Genomic DNA, 18,067 nt, shown 5'->3' with positions numbered 1-18,067 from the left:
AGTTAGCATTGCACAGACATGGGATTAAATTTGAGATATTCTTCATTTGCATGGAATCACTAGTTTATCATTTGATGCAGGTGATAGGAAATAAAATGCTAAACAGGATGTAGCACAGGAAGCACATTTAAACCATACAGCACTTTACAAACATTATTGAATTAGGAGGAAGAGTAAATGAGGAACAAGCCAAATGTTCAAATATTTTAAATGAGCAATGCTAGATACACTTCAGCGTGGATAAGTATAAAATAATTAGTTGGGGAACAAGCACCCAGAATTGGAGGAATGGTTAAATAGATCAGCAATAAAATAGATTGGTTGGAAAAGAGATTATTGTTGCTTCGTGTTGAGGATCAAGAGGACGGAGTGCCATCTGGGATGGCCACTTACAACTAGGTACAGAGAAACTCGCAAAGCCTAGTGGGTAAAATGGACAAGCCAAGCCTCAGGCAGGCTCAGAGCCTGAAATGCATATTTGCAAACAAGAAGTCCAGACGGTATCGAAACTCCGAACAATTAGCATTTGGATGCGCCGATTAGCATTTGATGGCCCATCTCCACCAGAACAAAGGACTGGTACTCGAGCGACCGGTACAGTCCCAGACATTTCGGCGCCACTCCCTGTTCAGGGGACGCATAAACAACGGGGTCAGTGAACGCTTGGGACACGCCCAGCCACCCAGATCCCCGCCCATTTATTGGTTAGGAATCGAACGGAGTGATCAGGGATCACCCAATTAGTGGGGCCCAAACTGAAGGACCGCCCAAAAGAGCGCAAAAACTCCCAAGTATAAGAAGAAGAGTTCGCCATATGTTCGCTCTCTCTTGGACCTGGTGCCCGGTCACGACCATCTCCAATTGCAGCAACACCAGAAGCAAGTCCAAGTTCAAAACTCGCTACCAGGCGGATGAGCCTAGCTGAGCAGCAGTTACTCCTTCGAACCCGATAGATCAAGAATCGAACAGCGGCCACTATTTCTCTGACCTAAGCCGGGTGCCCGAAGTTAAGTACAGGTTGTCTTAGTCGATAGGTGTAGTTGACTAGTAGTGTTTATGTTGCATGACTAATTGTGTGTAAATAAAGTACCCTTGACCTTGAACTAACTAACTGGTGTTTGGCTCTTTGATCGATAGCCGGTTGAACCTTGCCAGGTATCAAATGATACCACCACGAGTCTGAGCATTAGAACATAGATATCAAAAGAAAGAAGGGCAAACCCACTGATTGCCATAATTGGAACAGAGCAACACAGGAAAAGAAAGACAACACCCGGCAGTCATTCCGTTGCGATGTTCCGGTTCCCCCGCTGGCAGCAGCATCGAGGTTCGTGTTCCACGTCGGCGAAATCACCCAAATCCGTGATTTGCCTACAATTAACGTGCTGGACACGGGATTCTCCACCCCTCCAAAATGCTCCACCCCTCTCAGGCAGGAGTCACGGGGGCGTGAATGGGTGTAAGTATTTACGAGCAGGGCTCGGGCGCCATGCTGTTGCGGGGGAGCAAGCAGGAAAGAAAACTCTCAAAATCTTTTGGCCTTGCTAGGGGGTGTCTACCTGGATCTCGGGGAGTAGCGGGGAATGGCTTGGTGGCAACTGCCTGCATCAGGGGTGTCCCCTCAGGATCGGGTTGGCCTGGTTCAGACCCCCTTTGCTACGTAATTTCATTTAAACACATCCCTCAGCTGCAATTTACAGGCTCCAGCCTGCTCACACTCCTGATGGCTCACTGTATCCTGTACATGCTCAGAGAGCCTCTGGTCATGTTGCAACCCACCCAGCCTGCCCCTCTGGAAAGCTTCATACCACAGCATTATCATCAACGGGATGGGCGTGGCTATGCTCAGTCGCCGGCAGTGGAAGCCGGGGATTAACAGAGCTCACCCCAAACAAAGGGCACATGCATTGTGGCTGCTGGAACCCTCCCTGGCAAACAGCCCCTCTCAGAGTAGAAGCCTCACCAGTGACACTCTCAGCTAGCCCACCCCAGAGGATGACAAGCTGTCTCCCAAGCTCTGCCTGCCCACCACACCCTTAATCCCACCCATCCTGTCCGCGGCCAGGAATCCTGATCAGCTCTCGGTCACAACCTGTGTGTTAAATCCAGGCCCCACATCACATTGCAGCTAAGCTCCGAGCAAACGCACACTTCCCTTGCTTACACCCATCTGTAGGACCTGCCCGCTCACGAGCCTCTAACCATGGGGGTGATTGATGGCACACCGTGACCATATCCAGCACACAACCAGTTGCTACCCTGCTGGTGGGAAAACACACGGCCCACCCAGTGAGGAGACACACAGTAGACCCCATTGGGAGAAACGGGACACGGGCTGCAGAGCCTGTCGCTATTCTGGGTTGCAGCAGCCACCGATACCCGTTGGCAGGGGCGGGTGGTGAGGATAGAGGATCCCCACATCACAGGCCAGGTGCCAGTCACTAATGGGGACAGGGGTGCCGTGCAGATGGCACCATTTCGAAGGGGCCAGTTGTGGTGGGGATGGGGGGGACGGAAAGAGATTAGCTGACGGTGGTACAGCAGTACAACTCAGCGTGACCATGTAACCTGGTTGCATTGGATGGAATCCTCACCCTTTTCCCCCTATGGGCAGCACGGTAGCATAGTGGTTAACACAGTTGCTTCACAGCTCCAGCGTCCCAGGTTCGATTCCCGGCTTGTGTCACGGTCTGTGCGGAGTCTACACGTTCTCCCCGTGTCTGTGTGGGTTTCCTCCGGGTGCTCCGGTTTCCTCCCACAGTCCAAAATGTGCAGGTTAGGTGGATTGGCCATGATAAATTGCCCTTAGTGTCCAAAATGGTTGGGTGGGGTTACTGAGTTACGGGGTTACAGGGATAGGGTGGAAGCGTGGGGTGCTCGTTCCAAAGGCCGGTGCAGACTCGATGGGCCGAACGGCCTTCTGCAATGTAAATTCTATGATTTCTACGATTTCCACCCATGGATATCAGATTATAGCCAGCTATGCTCGCTCTCTACCTGGCTGCTGCTGCCATTTCAGATGCACAGTGGCTCGAGGAGCAGGGCCAGCCCAGTGAGGATCTGGCACAAGAGCCTGCATCAGAAGAGCAGGAGCCAACCAGTGAGGCTCAAAAGCTGGCTGTCCAAAAGGGAGAGGAGGAGGTGTGGAGGTGCCACATCAGGCCACCTGTTCCAGATGGTGGTGTACCTGGCACCGTGGGGGTTTGGAGGAGGAAACCGCTCCCAGTAGCCGTCAAGGGCATGGTCACCCTGAATTTTTATGCCACGGATCATTCCAGGGGCTGAGCGGGGACCTGTGAGGGATCTTGCAAACATCCACATACAGGTGTATCCGCGCTGTTACGGATGCCCTGTGCACCTGGGAATCTACATACATCACCTTCAACCTGAACCCAGCCCAACAAGATGCCAGTCAGCAGTCCCAGCCCCAGCAAATCAGACACCAGCGGGGCCCCGAATCGCTTGCGTTTCACGTGGGCAGAGAGCTGGCCAATTTTGCAGGATCGGGATTTTATCCGCATGACACTCCCAGCCAGAAGGCAAATCCCATACAATCCACTTCTGGCGGGAAAACATGGTCTCCCAAATGGAGAATCCAGCCTGTTAACTCTTTCTCTCCATAATCCATTCTGAACTGCTGAATATTTCCAGCATTTTCTGTTCATATTTTTCAATGGCTATTGACACCTTCCGGAAAATGATCAGCTGTGTGGATATTGAGGGAGAGCAGAATGGATTTCAGGTAGAATGTCCACCTACAGCCTACCAAGATGGACCTTGTAGGTTCACATCCAATGGATGATCAGCTGGGTTAGATACTGAAAGGCAACCATGGAACCGTACCTCTGCAGTGGTCAAAGCGTTTAAGAGACATGGAGAAAACTGACATTTAAAATGCACACTCTAAATGTATATGCCACCAGAAGTGCTAAGGAAATTTCAGAAATGCCAAGCTCTCATCTAATTTACTTTTCTTCCCTTCAAATGAAAGACATCACTGCTGGGGACAGTCTGCCTGATTCAATCCCTACCATCGACTGGGATTCAAACTTGCAAGTATTATTTTGTTAGAAATATAAGAGCATTGTACAGATCCAATGTTTGCAGGTATTGACTTACCTTAAGCCCTGTCGAGTCGGCAGGCAGAGTCGAAATAAAATGCTTAAGTGGCAATAATATGCAATTTTAATAGACATATAGTTACGCAGTACAAAATAAAAACTAACTTTATAATAATGATTACATTAAAAAGTGACATGTCTCAAATAGTTTGCACAATCTATCACTAGATATATCATGTTGGATTGTTATAATACAACATTGGGTGTAACACATTTTACATGAAATACAATTGTCTTCTCTCCCCCAACAGGGTTCACAGCACATAGACGCACGATTAAACCTCACTTGACATTCACATGCATTAGCTCCAGGTACAATGGCTAGGCTACCTGCAGACCTAGTCTCTGTGACAAAGACATGTTTGTGTACCTCTGATAATGAAGCCATTTGAATTACTGAATGGAACGTTATACATTAGCAAAGAAAGAATGAAAGACAGTCCAATATTCTAGTATGTTTACTACCATGAGAGAATGAAAATCCAGTAATTTGATCAACTTTCAAGACTTAGTGTGAAATAAGGAGAAAAATAATGTTTCCACATGTCAGGTTAGTGTGGTAGAGTGTGGTGAAGAGTGCGTCCCAATTAGTCAATTTGATCTTTTTTTTAAATCCCCATTTTTAGCAGGTCATCGTAGAATCCCTACAGTACAGAAGGAGACCACTTGGCCCATCGGGCCTGCACCGACCCTCTGAAAGAGCATTCTACCTAGCCACACTATCCCAGTGACCCCATCTAAGCTTTTGGACACTCAGGGGCAATTTAACATGACCAATCCACCTAATTTGCACATCTTTGGACTGTGGGAGGAACCGGAGCTCCCCGAGGAAACCCACGCAGACACGGGGTGAAAGTGCAAACTCCACACAGATAGTCACCCGAGGTCGGAATTGAACCTGGGTCCCTGGCGCTATGATGCAATAGTGCTAACCACTGGATCACCGTGCCACTTCTCATTCATTCTAAACAGGAAGCTGATTAATAGCCATGGGCAGGATTCTCCGACCCCCCCGCCCGGGTCGGAAAATCGCTGGGGGGGGGCGGAGTGAATCCCGCCCCCAGCTGGCTGCCAAATTCTCCGGCACCGGGCATTTGGCAGGGGTGGGGAATTGCGGCGTGTCAGTCGGCAGCCGCTGGCCGCCCCCCCCCCCCCCCCCCCCCCGGCGATTCTCCGGCCCGCGATGGGCCAAGTGGCCGCCCGTTTTCTGCCAGTCCCCGCCAGCGTATATTACACCAGGTATTTGCCGGCGGGACCTGGCTGCGCGGGCGGGCCTCGGGGGGGGGGGGGGGGGGGGGGGGGGGGGGGGGGGTGCCAGGGGGGATCTGGCCCTGGGAGGTGCCCCCACAGTTGCCTGGCCCGCAATCGAGGCCCACCGATCCGTGGGCGGGCCTGTTCCGTGGGGGCACTCTATTATTCCGCGTCTGCCACTGTGGTCCTCCGCGATGGCTGACGCGGAGATGAACCCCCCCCCCATGCGCATGCGCAGGGATGACGCCGGCACACGCTGGCGCTCCCGCACATGCGCCAACTCGCGCCGACCGGCGGAGGCCCTTCGGCGCCTGTTGGTGAGGCGCCAAGCCCCTTCCCCGCCAGCCGGGCGAGGCGCAAACCACTTCGGCGCCGGCCTAGCCCCTGAAGATGCAGAGGAGTCCGCACCTTTGGGGCGGCCCGACGCCGGAGTGGTTCACGCCACTCCTTCGCGCCGGATTTGCCCGCCCCGCCGATTCCCGCCCCCATATGTTCAAAATCAGTAGATAGACACTCTGAATGTTACCATAATTTTTTTTCACACAAAATGGAATCGAACTTCACACTGCCATCAATCTATCTAGACAAAGTCAACCTCACATCTAACACTGCCAACTATCAATACAAAAGAACTCCATCACGCATTGTGAAAAGTTATTCTCCAAAACATTTTTCCCTTCCTGCAAAGGAGAAGCATTTAGATCGGGTCAGGTGCCATCAATTGTGAAGGTGCAATGTAATTGGACTGGACTTCAGTGTCACCTTTGTTGACTATACCCTGATCGATCCATGTTGGAAACTATTTCAGAAAATAAAATCTGTAAATGCTCAAAATCGGAAATAAAAATGGAAAATCATACAAAGATACCATTCAACCCATTGTGCGCGTGTCCACTCAATGGTGGGTCTATTCGATACGTCTCACTCTCCTGCAGTCCCCCCCACTTGATATGTCTCACTCTCCTGCAGTCGTCCCCCCCCCCCCCCTCCCCACACCCCACCACACAATCCAAGTGTTAATCTGCATGCTGGGAATTGACAGCACCCTTATTTCTACCTCAAAAGGATGGGTAACATTTCTGGAAAAGACTTTGAAATGAGACAATGCCAAACATTTTAACATATTTTTCCTATTTAAGTCACTTCTTGTCAAAATTTAAACTAAAAGACTTTGGTTAAAATAAGACAACTTTTGGTTGTTCTTGACAAAAGCTGTAGCAATAGCAGAAACATTCTTTTAATAGGGACCATGTACAATCTTTTGTTTTTATTTTTATTAAAAATTTAGAGTACTCAATTCATTTTTTTCCAATTAAGGGGCAATTTAGTGTGGCCAATCGACCTACCCTGCACATCTTTGGGTTGTGGGGACGAAACCCTTGCAAACACGGGGAGAACGTGCAAACTCCACACGGACAGTGACGTCTCACGGACAGTGACCCAGAGCCGGGATCGAACCTGGGACCTCAGCGCCGTGAGGCAGAGTGCTAACCACTGGGCCACCGTACCGCCCAAAACCCATGCAAACATGGGGAGAATGTGAAAACTCCACACAGACAGTGACCCAGAGCCTGGTTTGAACCTGAGACCTCAGCGCCGTGAGGCAGGAGTGCTAACCACTGTGCCACTGTGCTGCCCCTGACCATGTGGAATCTTCAAAGGAGGTTGTTTAAGTCACTTTTATTTTCCAAATCAACGTGATCATAAATCATGATGTATAAGTCAACCTGGTATATAAGTGAACCCTGTTTGTCCAACCCCAAAAGATCATGTTTTTGCGCATATAAGTGGACCCCCATTTTTGGAGGGATTTGACAGGCGATTTACACCCTGACATCAATGGTTTATATAAATCCTTAGAGGTGTTTCAGCAAAGCATTCCCATAAATAAAAGAAATGGAAATTTCCTTCGGAGTATCAAGGAACAGTACTTGATCAAAACAATTTCTCCTACAAAACACACGCCACGTGGAGAATTGCTGAAAACGACGTAAACAAATGGGATATACAAACATTGCGATACGTTTTTCAATAAATTTGGCACAGAAATGTAACTAAATGTTATTTAAAATGAAACAGCTGACATGAGATGTATATTCAAACGTAATAACGTATAATATTTTGTATAATTTTACTGCAATAAAAACATCTTAAGAGTAACACAATCACAGGCTACACTAACCTTCAAATTGCCCATAAAATCCCACTGCAACCCAACAAGCTGAAAACTACATTTTCAGCTGACCATAAAACAGGATAATTCCATATGATGCAGTGAAACATTTGGGTCGTTCCAGTGCACTGTCTGAAGGATTTCCCCCCCCCTCAGTGTTTAGACCACCCCATTCCCTAACACTACCTGGGGCTTAGACCTGTAAAGACTTAATTACCTGCAAAGACTCACATTCAAAGTATCATCTTGCATCATTGGATTTGTCTATTTATGCTGAGTTTGTGTAACCTACCTCTTCGCTCACCTGATGAAGGAGTTATGCTCCGAAAGCTAGTGATTCCAAATAAACCTGTTGGACTTTAACCTGGTGTTGTAAGACCTCTTACTGTGCTCACCCGGGTCCAATGCCGGCATCTTCACATTGTGGCTTAGATAGAAGACAGTGCAGGGTCTTCATAACATTTTATGAATGTTCACAATCATAATGTGCACACTACGTTCACTAAATCTGTTCTTTTTCTGTCAACAATTTGCTTTCATTCATAACGTCTGAACGCCACACCTAAGGAGCCAATCTTCGATTTTATCCGTGAGAACAGGGAGACGCTAACATGCTTCTGACAGTCTCAGGCCACAGAGAATTCAGTGACAGATTTTATTGCTCATCATGACTCGTTTATTGAAGTCAGTTTTCCCGTGGCCAGTATCAACTTCTGTCTAAAATCCTGAACTTTGTTTGATCCACAAATCTGCAAGACGGAAATGAGCTAAACTAAACTTCAGATACAGCTGCTCCGTCGAACAGCAGATCTGGATTCCGCTGCGGAGGTTAAAAAAAAACACACCAGGCAGAGAAAGAGAAGATGCCAGAAACGGAACATCAGCAACGAAGAATGATAAGTTAATATTTCAGATGCAGCCATTTGTCAGAACTACGTTTAAGTCTGACTGATCTGCAGATTAAAAAAAAAAGAATTATTCCATTGCTACTACCTTCAGCTGCACCTTCTAAATACATGTCAGCTCGAGAGCTTTGTAACGTCAGATGCAATGAGAAAAGACCTCTTGCTCTCATGAGTATGTCCTCCTTCTCCCCAAAAATATGCAAAACTAGTCACCACTACACTGAACGACAATTCAACTTCAACTCCTAAGTATGAGAAGCATTGAATGGAAAGAAGTATGCCCTAGCTTCACCAACATTTTAAATGTGACCTATAATGGTTGTTCCTATGGAATTTAGTTGATTTGCAACCTGAACTAAGTCCCCAGAAGAGCACTGCAGTGGATTTTACAGGTCAGAGCTGGGGAAAAGGAACATGGTGTCACATTAAACACTAATAAAGCATTGCCAGTTTTGGTCACGACAGAACAGATTCAGAATAAACTTTTGTCCTCTCTGCTTTCGCTGAGCTGGAAATTGCATTGACAATACATTAGAGCCACTTTTCCTCTTTGCTCATTTCAGTCGCTTTGTAGCTCCAGGAACGAGATCACCAAATACTGTTGAGGCAAATTACTGTCAGCTCAGTACCTTCTTCTCATGCCCAGCAGGAATAGGATTGAGAGTTTCCTCTGATTGCGGTGTAACATTTCCTACGTTTGCTTTCTGCAGTGAAATTTTAACTGCATTATAAACCAAACATGTTCACAATATGATTAGCACAGCAGATTGGCAGTTAAAGGTAACGTTCTGCTCCCAAAGTCATTAATGTGACACGTTGCATTCATATAGAGCCTTCAACAAAGTAAAAAATTCAAGTGTGTTTTACAGAAGGGCAAATGAACAGAAAATGACAGCAAGCCAAAGGAGAATGGGTGACTAAAAGCTTTGATAAAGAGGTGGATGTTTGAAGGAGGAAGAGGAGGAGAGAAATGGCAAACAGCTGTAGGAGTAGAAGTGGAGGGCACAGCCACCAATATTGGGGGTGAAGCGAGAGGAGGATCCACAAAAGGCTGAGTGATCACAACACTGTGACAGCCAAACTCTTACACCCCCCCCCCCCCCCCACCCGCACCCACACTCTCACACATTTCTGACCAATTTTAAAATATAAATATTGTGAACACTTAAGACTTTCTGCTGGAGATGAGCAGCTCTGTAAACTGGCTCAATCTTACCTATTATGAAATGAACCCATAGCTTTATTTGTGCAGGCAAATACTTACCTTGTTTTTTTAATAGATGCAGATATAAAGTCCCTGGTAGTGAACGTTGTATGTCTTGGTGCATAGGAAGCTGATTTCGAATATTTAATGAGTTTCAGCAGGAGTAGGGGGGGGAAGATTCGCTCCCTTTTTCTGAGATGCTTGGAGACTCGTACATTAGAATGGTCAGATTGCTTTGCACGAGCGCCACACAATAGTTTGAATCTTGCATAAAGGCCTTTAAAAAGCTAAAAAGAATTATCTTGCACATTGTGCAACAGAGGTGTAGAGATGACCAATGATAATATCCTGCCTAAAGCACGACAAGATAGAGAATCTTGCTTATCTTGTGTTATTAGTAAATAAAAATAATCTTTATGAACTAGAGTTCAATATAATTTACTAAAATGTGATTGCAAGATCTGGTTTGGGGACATAAAGAGTGGATGACAATATTAGCAAGGTATTTTCGAGATTAATTCATTTTCTATTGAAAAAGATAAAAGAAGTAATTGTTTCAATCATGAAGTGGACATGAAAACAAGCAGAATATACTGGATTTCTCAGTATTCCTTTACCATGTCTCTTAATTACTTAAAATGTTGCTAACATTCAGGATATTGTTATTTGCATTTTGCACCATTTAATGTGTGTGATTCACAGGGAGGCGAGGGCAGGGATATATAGCTTCTCTTCCTCTGTCTCCCCGTCCTGTCTATCTCAAATCAAAACCAAATAATGAAGTTGCGAGTATTGACAATGCTGTAGTCTTGTGAAAGTGAAACTTCTAAATGCATCACATGGTCAGACAAGAGGACTTGGTTACAGTCATAAATGAGTTTTCCTGTACTGGGTAGGGTGGACGTGGGCACGGTCAAACGAGAGACTGATGATAAAATAAAAGTTGAAATACCAGTCGTGTTCTACAGCACCACTTCAGTGTTAAGACATTTTATCAACCCATCAGTAAGTATGAGAGGGTTGTGCAAAAATGACCTACAAGCATTTTACAAATGGGAAAATGATCACTAATGCATTCCAATTAATGGAGTCTCTGAAGTTGCAAGGGGCAGATTATTTCTCCGCAAGTTTGCAGAAAACGTCGTAAACCTCTGGATTCTCTCGAGCAAACTGCTCGGGTGTGTTTCTTTGTAACCAGTCAGTTGTTCGGATCTGTTGGCGCAGAAGTCCGATGAGACCATCAAGGGCAGGATCCGGTGGAGTTGGCAGAACACCAACTTCTATGACATCCTCGGAAGGCTTGGTTCTACTCTCAGAATCGGTTCCCTTTTCAATTGACTGGCTTTCTGAATCTTGCTGTTCCAGAACCTTCCTCAGCCTGCGCAGTCCTAAGCAAAACAATTTTGAAATCGCAAGTTAGTTATAGGAGTTATAATTCATCAAGTTTAGCAAAATAAAATGACTTTTTCCAAATGCACTCCACTGAGCTATTTGTTACATTAAAATGCAGACCATAAAATTAGTTTGAATTCCCTTATAGTTCCCTTTGAAGTCTTGGGCTGATTTTCGTCAGGAATTAAGGGGGCTAAATTGGGTTGGTCCAGAAAATGGGCACAATTATTGCAATGCACAATTATCTTGCATCCATTCGCTGCAATGTAGGCAGCACTCACACTTCATGCTGTCTGCTGAATGATTGCCGCATAGTAAATAGAAGAAAGCTTCACCCTTATGCTTAATAAATTAGCTTCTGTTTTGTTTTAATTGGGTATGGATTATCATTTTAGACACCAAGGGGAAGGAATTATTCAATTGGCAATAGTCCATTTTCTGCCTTAAGAATGGACAATTGAGAAAGAATTGGCAAGGTCCTCCAACCCATCTGATTTTAAGGCAGGCCTTTAAATGGACACCCACCACTCCTACTCAATAGAGGCACAGAAGCTGTTTAAATATTCAAATTGCATTCTTATATAGATAGTAGGATCCTTGGGTGGAATTTTATGTCATTGACATGGTTTCATCTCACTGATTGGAGAACCAATTTGAAATCCACGTCACTTCGGAGGGGAAGGCGCGGCCGGATTAAGTGGCCAGCATTAGGCCTTCCCCAGGATTCAGGGAGACAGGAGTGAAAATTCCACCTGCCGAGAGCTGCTGCCCAGAGACTGGCAAAACCATCCGGGAGCATTGTCTGCTTCTGATAATGCACCCAGGGAGAGGCCTTAGATCGCCAAGGGATCCAGGCCACAGGTGAGTGAGAGCATGATGGGGTTTGCAGAGAATGGGACGCAGGAGGGGGCTGCATGGTGGAAGAGTCAGAGGCAAAGACAGGGGGTGACTTTCAGTGGCCCAATGCCAGGTCTATCGATCAGGGACCAAGTGCTTTTGAAAGAGGGAACTCTTTGCCCCCTACCCTCTCCACCACCAACCCAGCCAAAAGGCCACAGGTGTGATGAATGTAGGAATTTCAGATATATTGTATTGTACGTATTTGATGCTGTAAGGGTTAAAAACCTGGGTTAGTGTGTGTATGACTGCTGCAGTCATGTTTTTAAAAATCCTGGTTTGAAAGACAGCTCGTCCTTTGGGAGCCAGAGATGCAATTAAAGCATCGTAAAATGCTTACCTTCATTGGACGTGGCATTGAGTATAAAAACTGGCAAGTCATGCTGCAGTTGTATAGAACCTTGGTAAGGCCGCACTTGGAATATTGCACACAATTCTGGTCGCCACACTACCAGAAGGATGTGGAGGCTTTGGAGAGGGTGCAGAGGAGGTTTACCAGGATGTTGCCTGGTCTGGAGGGTGTTAGCTATGCGGCGAGGCTGAGTAGACTCGGACTGTTTTCATTAGAAAGATGAGATTGACGGGTGACCTGATCGTGGTCTACAAGATTAAGAGGGGCATGGAAAGAGTGGATAGGCAGGCACTCTTTCCCAGGGGGGAGGGGCCAGTCACCAGGGGGCATAGGTTTAAGGTCCGCGGGGCAAAGTTTAGAGGAGATATGCAAAGCAGGTTTTTACGCAGAGGGTGGGAGGTTTCCCTGCCACTGGGAGACAGGCAGGGGCTCATTCGTCATGTTCTGTGCCATGATAGACTGCATTGAAACCAGGACAATTTTATTTTTTGTGAAGAAATGGGCAGAGAATGCAGAGTGCACAATGGGTGAAAGCAGAGGAACACATGATATGGGTGTAATAAGTGTGGTCTAGAAAGTTGTTGTGGTGGCTGGGGGGTGAGGGAAGGAACGCTCTGCGACCAAATCCGAGCATTACTATTAAAATTAGAACAAAATATTGCACGGAGCACTGATATTTGGTTTGCAAAAATGAACCCAAATCCATTAATTGCTTTTTTCCCCAGAATATTAAAATATCTGAAACTGTACCATCCGCGCTTGTTGTATAATCAGTGTAGTAATTTAAATGTTAGAATTTGTACCAAAGACAACGTTCAAAACATATATCCCTCAACTAATCATAGATTATCATAGAATTTACAGTGCAGAAGGAGGCCATTCGGCCCGTCGAGTCTGCACCGGCTCTTGGAAAGAGCACCCTACCCAAGGTCAACACCTCCAACCTATCCCCATAACCCAGTAACCCCACCCAACACGAAGGGCAATTTTGGACACGAAGGGCAATTTATCATGGCCAATCCACCTAACCTGCACATCTTTGGACTGGAGATGGTACCCGTTGAAAATCCACATTTAAGCGTGCTGGAGACACCAGGAAGTGGGTAGTGGGAGAGGGGTGGGTGGGTGTGGGAGTGGGTGGAGGCGGCCTCATGTAGGGGCACATGCTTAGGGGCACTGGTAACAGCACCTCTGTCGTTCTCGCCGGCTCGGTACTCCACAAGCCCAGTGGTGGTTGCAGCCTTGACGGTGTGGGGACAGTGATGGAAGCACATGGGAGTGGAGGGGGCATCGGTATGGACACCTATTTGTGGCAATCACCGGTTTGCACCGGGGGGTTGGATGGGGGGTTTCGGAGGTGGCAGCGAGCAGGGATCGAGCGGTTTGGGGACCTGTTTATTGACAGCAGCTTTCCGTGCTTGGAGGACCTGGAGAAGGAGTTTGAGCTGCTCGTGGGAATAGGTTCCGCAACCTGCAGGTGAGGGACTTTGCAACAACGCAGGTTTCGACCTTTCCGTACCTACCGCCCCAGGGGGTATAGGACAAGGTAGTGTCGAAAATGGGAGTGGGGGAGGGGAAGGTCTCAGAAATTAATAAAGAGCTCATGGAATGGGAGGGAACCCCAATAGGGGAGGTAAAGCGAAAATGGGAGGAAGAGTTGGGCAAGGAATTAGAGGCGGGATTGTGGAGGATGTCCTGAGTAGAGTTAACGCGTTCTCGTTGTGTGCCAGGCTTAGCCTGATACAATTCAAGGTGGTTCACAGGACGCATATGACTGTGGCCCGTAAGAGCAGGTTCTTTGAAGGGGTGGAGGGTGGGTATGGGCGGTGTGGGGGAGGGTCTGCAAATCATGTCCACATGTTTTGGGCATGTCCGAAGCTTAGGGGATTCTGGCAAGGATTTGCCGATGTCATGTCCACGGTATTGAAGGTACGGGTGGTTTCGAGTCGAGAGGTGGCGATATTTGGTGCGTCGGAAGACCCGGGAGCCCAGGCGGCGAGAGAGGCTGATGTGGTGGCCTTTGCCTCCCTGGTTGCCCGGAGACGGATCTTACTGGCGTGGAAGGACTCTGAACCCCCAAAATCGGGGGGGGGGGGGGGGGGGGAGGGTATGGGTCAGTGACATGGCCGGGTTTCTCAGGCTTGAGAAGATCAAGTCCACCCTGAGAAGATCAATGCTCCGGTTCGCCAGGAGGTGGCAGCCGTTTATTGACTTCTTTGGGGAAAATTAAGCTGTCAGCAGATATCAGGTGGTTGGTTGAGGTGGGAAATAGTTAGTGGGAAAGGGGGACGGGGTAACTGTGTATATGAGCCACGTTGGCTGGGTCTGGTTGTTGGTTGCGTGGGTGATATTGGTTCTGTTGTTTTTCTTCCCTCTTGAAAATTGTGATTAAAAATTAGATATGCCTCAATAAAATATTTGCCCAAAAAAAAGAATGCTGTAGACACGAAAGAAAGAGAAGATAGAAATACTAAACCGGAACTAACAAGGCAAAGTAATGGGTTTTTATTCTACTCACCTAACTGCAGCCGGTAGGTTTTGTCAGAAAATACCAGGCGGAACCACCCAGGCTCACAGCATCCAAACGTCTTCCCGCTGATGAGAAGAACTTTATTATCAAGAAACCTCTTCCATAGTTTATCCTCCTCCTCAAATGTTGGATTCTTTAGGTACTGGACCAGAAGAAATAAGTACATTATATTTCTGTGACATTCAGTGCCGCAGTACAACAGCTGAATCACCCTACACAAATGATGTTTAAATTCCTTCCGAGGCTGGGAAAGGGAGGCATGGTGGTTAGCACTGGTGCCTCACCGCGTCAGGGATCCAGGTTCAAATCCGGCCTTGGGTCACTGTCTGTGTGGAGTTTTCACTTTCTCATGTCTGCAGGGGTTTCCTCTGGGTGCTCCGGTTTCCCCCCGCAGTCCAAAGATGTGCAGGTTCGGTGGGTTGGCTATTCTAAATTTCCCTTAGGATATGTAGGTTAGTTTATGGGGTTGCGGGGACGGGGAGTGGGCCAGGTAGGGTGCTCTTTTGGAGGGTCTGTGCAGACCCAATGGGTCGAATGGCCTTCTTCTGCACTCTGGGGATTCTATGACTCAAAAGCAGCTTGTTGAACAGACAGGAAGTGCATATGGGAACACAAATGTTGCTTTAGTGAGAAACTTCAGTCAATCAAATATAAACTGACAAGATCCAACTGTTTCAGAATCAGAGTTGGTAAAGGTGTTGTTTGGTTCTCCACACCCCAGTACATCAGGAAACAAGAGGCGGTGGACAATCCTCGTCACAAAAACCCAGACTAGACCCCTCTACCCTCGCAAACAGTAGCACAAGTGATTAGCACTGTGGCTTCATAGCGCCAGGGCCCCAGGTCCGATTCCCCGCTGGGTCACTGTCTGTGCGGAGTCTGCATGTTCCCCCTGTGTCTGCGTGGGTTTCCTCCGGGTGCTCCGGTTTCCTCCCTCAGTCCAAAGACTTGCAGGTTAAGTGGATTGGCCATGATAAATTGCCCTTAGTGACTAAAAAGGTTAGGAGGGGTTATTGGGTTACGGGGATAGGGTGGAAGTGAGGGCTTAAGTGGGACGATGCAGACTTGATGGGCCGAATGGCCTCCTTCTGCACTGTATGTTCTATAAACCATCAACCATGGTCTTTAAATGTTTTCGTACCTCCTGCATTCATCCTCACCATTCCCACAACTCCCTTTTTGCATTTATCAAATCAGATTCTTTCCATTCGCCAACTAATCATCTCCAGACTCAACCAGTCGGTTGAATGACCCAACTCATAAATGATTACCTTTAATTAGAACTGGAATGGTGCTAATCATTTATAATTTTCACACAAAATAGCATCTGATCAAACTTAGAACAGTCCAGATTTGTCACAAATGTCATTAAACGTTTGCAGTGGTTCAAAGTTGCAGGAAGAATCACATTTGACAAACACACTGTAATGTACAGCACAGACCAGAGGAAATGCCTCGATTATGCACAAACTACTTCTCCTTCACTGCTGCTTTGTTACAACATGCATGGGGATCCATAAACCAAAAGAATCAAATTTCCTGAACCCCTAATTGATAGTGTGTTAGTGAGGCCACACCTGGAGTATTGTGTTCAGTTTTGGTCTCCTTACCTGAGAAAGGACGTACTGGCACTGGAGGGTGTGCAGAGGAGATTCACTAGGTTAATCCCAGAGTTGAGGGGGTTGGATTACAAGGAGAGGTTGAGTAGACTGGGACTGTACTCTTTGGAATTTAGAAGGATGCGGGGGGATCTTATAGAAACATAGAAAATTATGAAGGGAATAGATAGGATAGATGCGGGCAGGTTGTTTCCACTGGCGGGTGAAAGCAGAACTAGGAGCATAGCCTCAAAATAAGGGGAAGTAGATTTAGGACTGAGTTTAGGAGAAACTTCTTCACCCAAAAGGTTGTGAATCTATCGAATTCCTTGCCCAGTGAAGCAGTAGAGGCTCCTTCATTAAATTTTTTCAAGATAAAGATAGATAGTTTTTTGAAGAATAAAGGAATAAAGTTATGAGGTGGGGTTCTCCCAGCTCCGCGCCACGCCGCCCCGACGCGGAGCTGGAGCGGAGAATCGCCGCCATTTGCGTTGGCGCCTTTGGCGCAGCGCCGGTCGCGGGCCGCTCAACGCGGCTTGGCCACCGATACTCCGGCCCAGATGGGCCGAGCGGCCGCTCTAAAAAGGCAGAGTCCCACCGGCGCCGTCCACACCTGGTCGCAGCCGGCGGGAACGCTGCACACAGGGTAGGGGGTGGCCTGTGGTGGGGGGCTCCGACCCCGGGGGGGGGGGGGGGGGGGCACCAATGGGGTCTGGCCCGCGATCGGGGCCCACCGATCGGCAGGTCGGCCTCTCGCTCTTTGGGCCTATTTTTTTATGCGCCGGCCCCTGAACTCCCGCGCCATGTTGCGTCGGGGCCGGCGCGTCGAGGGAGGCCACCGCGCATGCGCAGATTGGCGCCGGCACCACTGCGCATGCCCTCGTTGATGCCAGCGCCACTGTGCATGCGCGGATCCCGCGGCGCACAGTTCGCACCGGAATGGGAGGCTGGAGCGGCGTGAACGGCGCTGGCCCCTTCGGTACTCCCAGCGGCCCGTTCACGGCATTGTGAAACGCGAGGGCGTTTCCGATGGCGTGGACACTCTGCCGCCGAATGGGAGAATCCCGCCCATGGTGTTCGGGAAGAAAAATAGAACTGAGTCCACAAAAGATCAGCCATGATCTCATTGAATGGTGGAGCAGGCTCGAGGGGCCAGATGGTCTACTCCTGCTCCTAGTTCTTCTGTTCTCATGATGGCATTTGTTATGATTCCCATCGAGACGGTTAATGTTTAAAGAGAAATTTGAACATCCAGTGATTTACTGAAAAATCACACCCAAGATTCCACAGTTTAAAAGAAATTAATTTTACTATACAAGAATCAAGTAAAGCAAACACTGCTAAATAAACACTGTCTTTGTTAATTAGCTATACCCGGCATCGAAAAGCACAATGCAGTACAACACAATCACAGATGTTTAAGACTAAAATTCTCAATTGAACCTCCCTGTTTTTACTTTGAATTCCCCAGAAAGTCTTTGGCTACTTATCAGATTCTTGAAAGTTATCCAATTTACTTGCACTGACTCCAAAGGTGGGGGCTTCTTAGCACAATTTTGAACTTAAAAAAAAAAAAAATTTAGAGCATCCAATTCATTTTTTCCAATTAAGGGGCAATTTAGCGTGGCCAATCCACCTACCTGG

At 47.5% G+C, this 18,067-nt stretch overlaps 1 protein-coding gene across 5 annotated transcripts in view; it reads right to left on the bottom strand.

Annotated features, from left to right (window-relative positions):
• Window positions 1–10,628: 10,628 nt before the first annotated feature.
• The window catches only part of accs (1-aminocyclopropane-1-carboxylate synthase homolog (Arabidopsis)(non-functional)), a 126,509-nt gene continuing 119,070 nt past the window's right edge, over window positions 10,629–18,067 (bottom strand). For all 5 annotated transcript variants that reach the window (XM_072466570.1, XM_072466572.1, XM_072466573.1 and 2 more), the window contains 2 exons: window positions 14,814–14,967; window positions 10,629–11,042 (listed from right to left, as the gene is read on the bottom strand). In XM_072466570.1, the coding sequence (XP_072322671.1) occupies window positions 10,768–11,042; window positions 14,814–14,967 (429 nt within the window). In that variant the 3' untranslated portion in view covers window positions 10,629–10,767. The remainder of the gene's footprint in view (window positions 11,043–14,813; window positions 14,968–18,067) is intronic.

The sequence above is a fragment of the Scyliorhinus torazame genome, chromosome 10 (assembly GCF_047496885.1).
Source record: "Scyliorhinus torazame isolate Kashiwa2021f chromosome 10, sScyTor2.1, whole genome shotgun sequence".
Lineage (NCBI taxonomy): Eukaryota > Metazoa > Chordata > Chondrichthyes > Carcharhiniformes > Scyliorhinidae > Scyliorhinus > Scyliorhinus torazame.
This window is presented reverse-complemented; position numbering and strand designations above follow the sequence as displayed.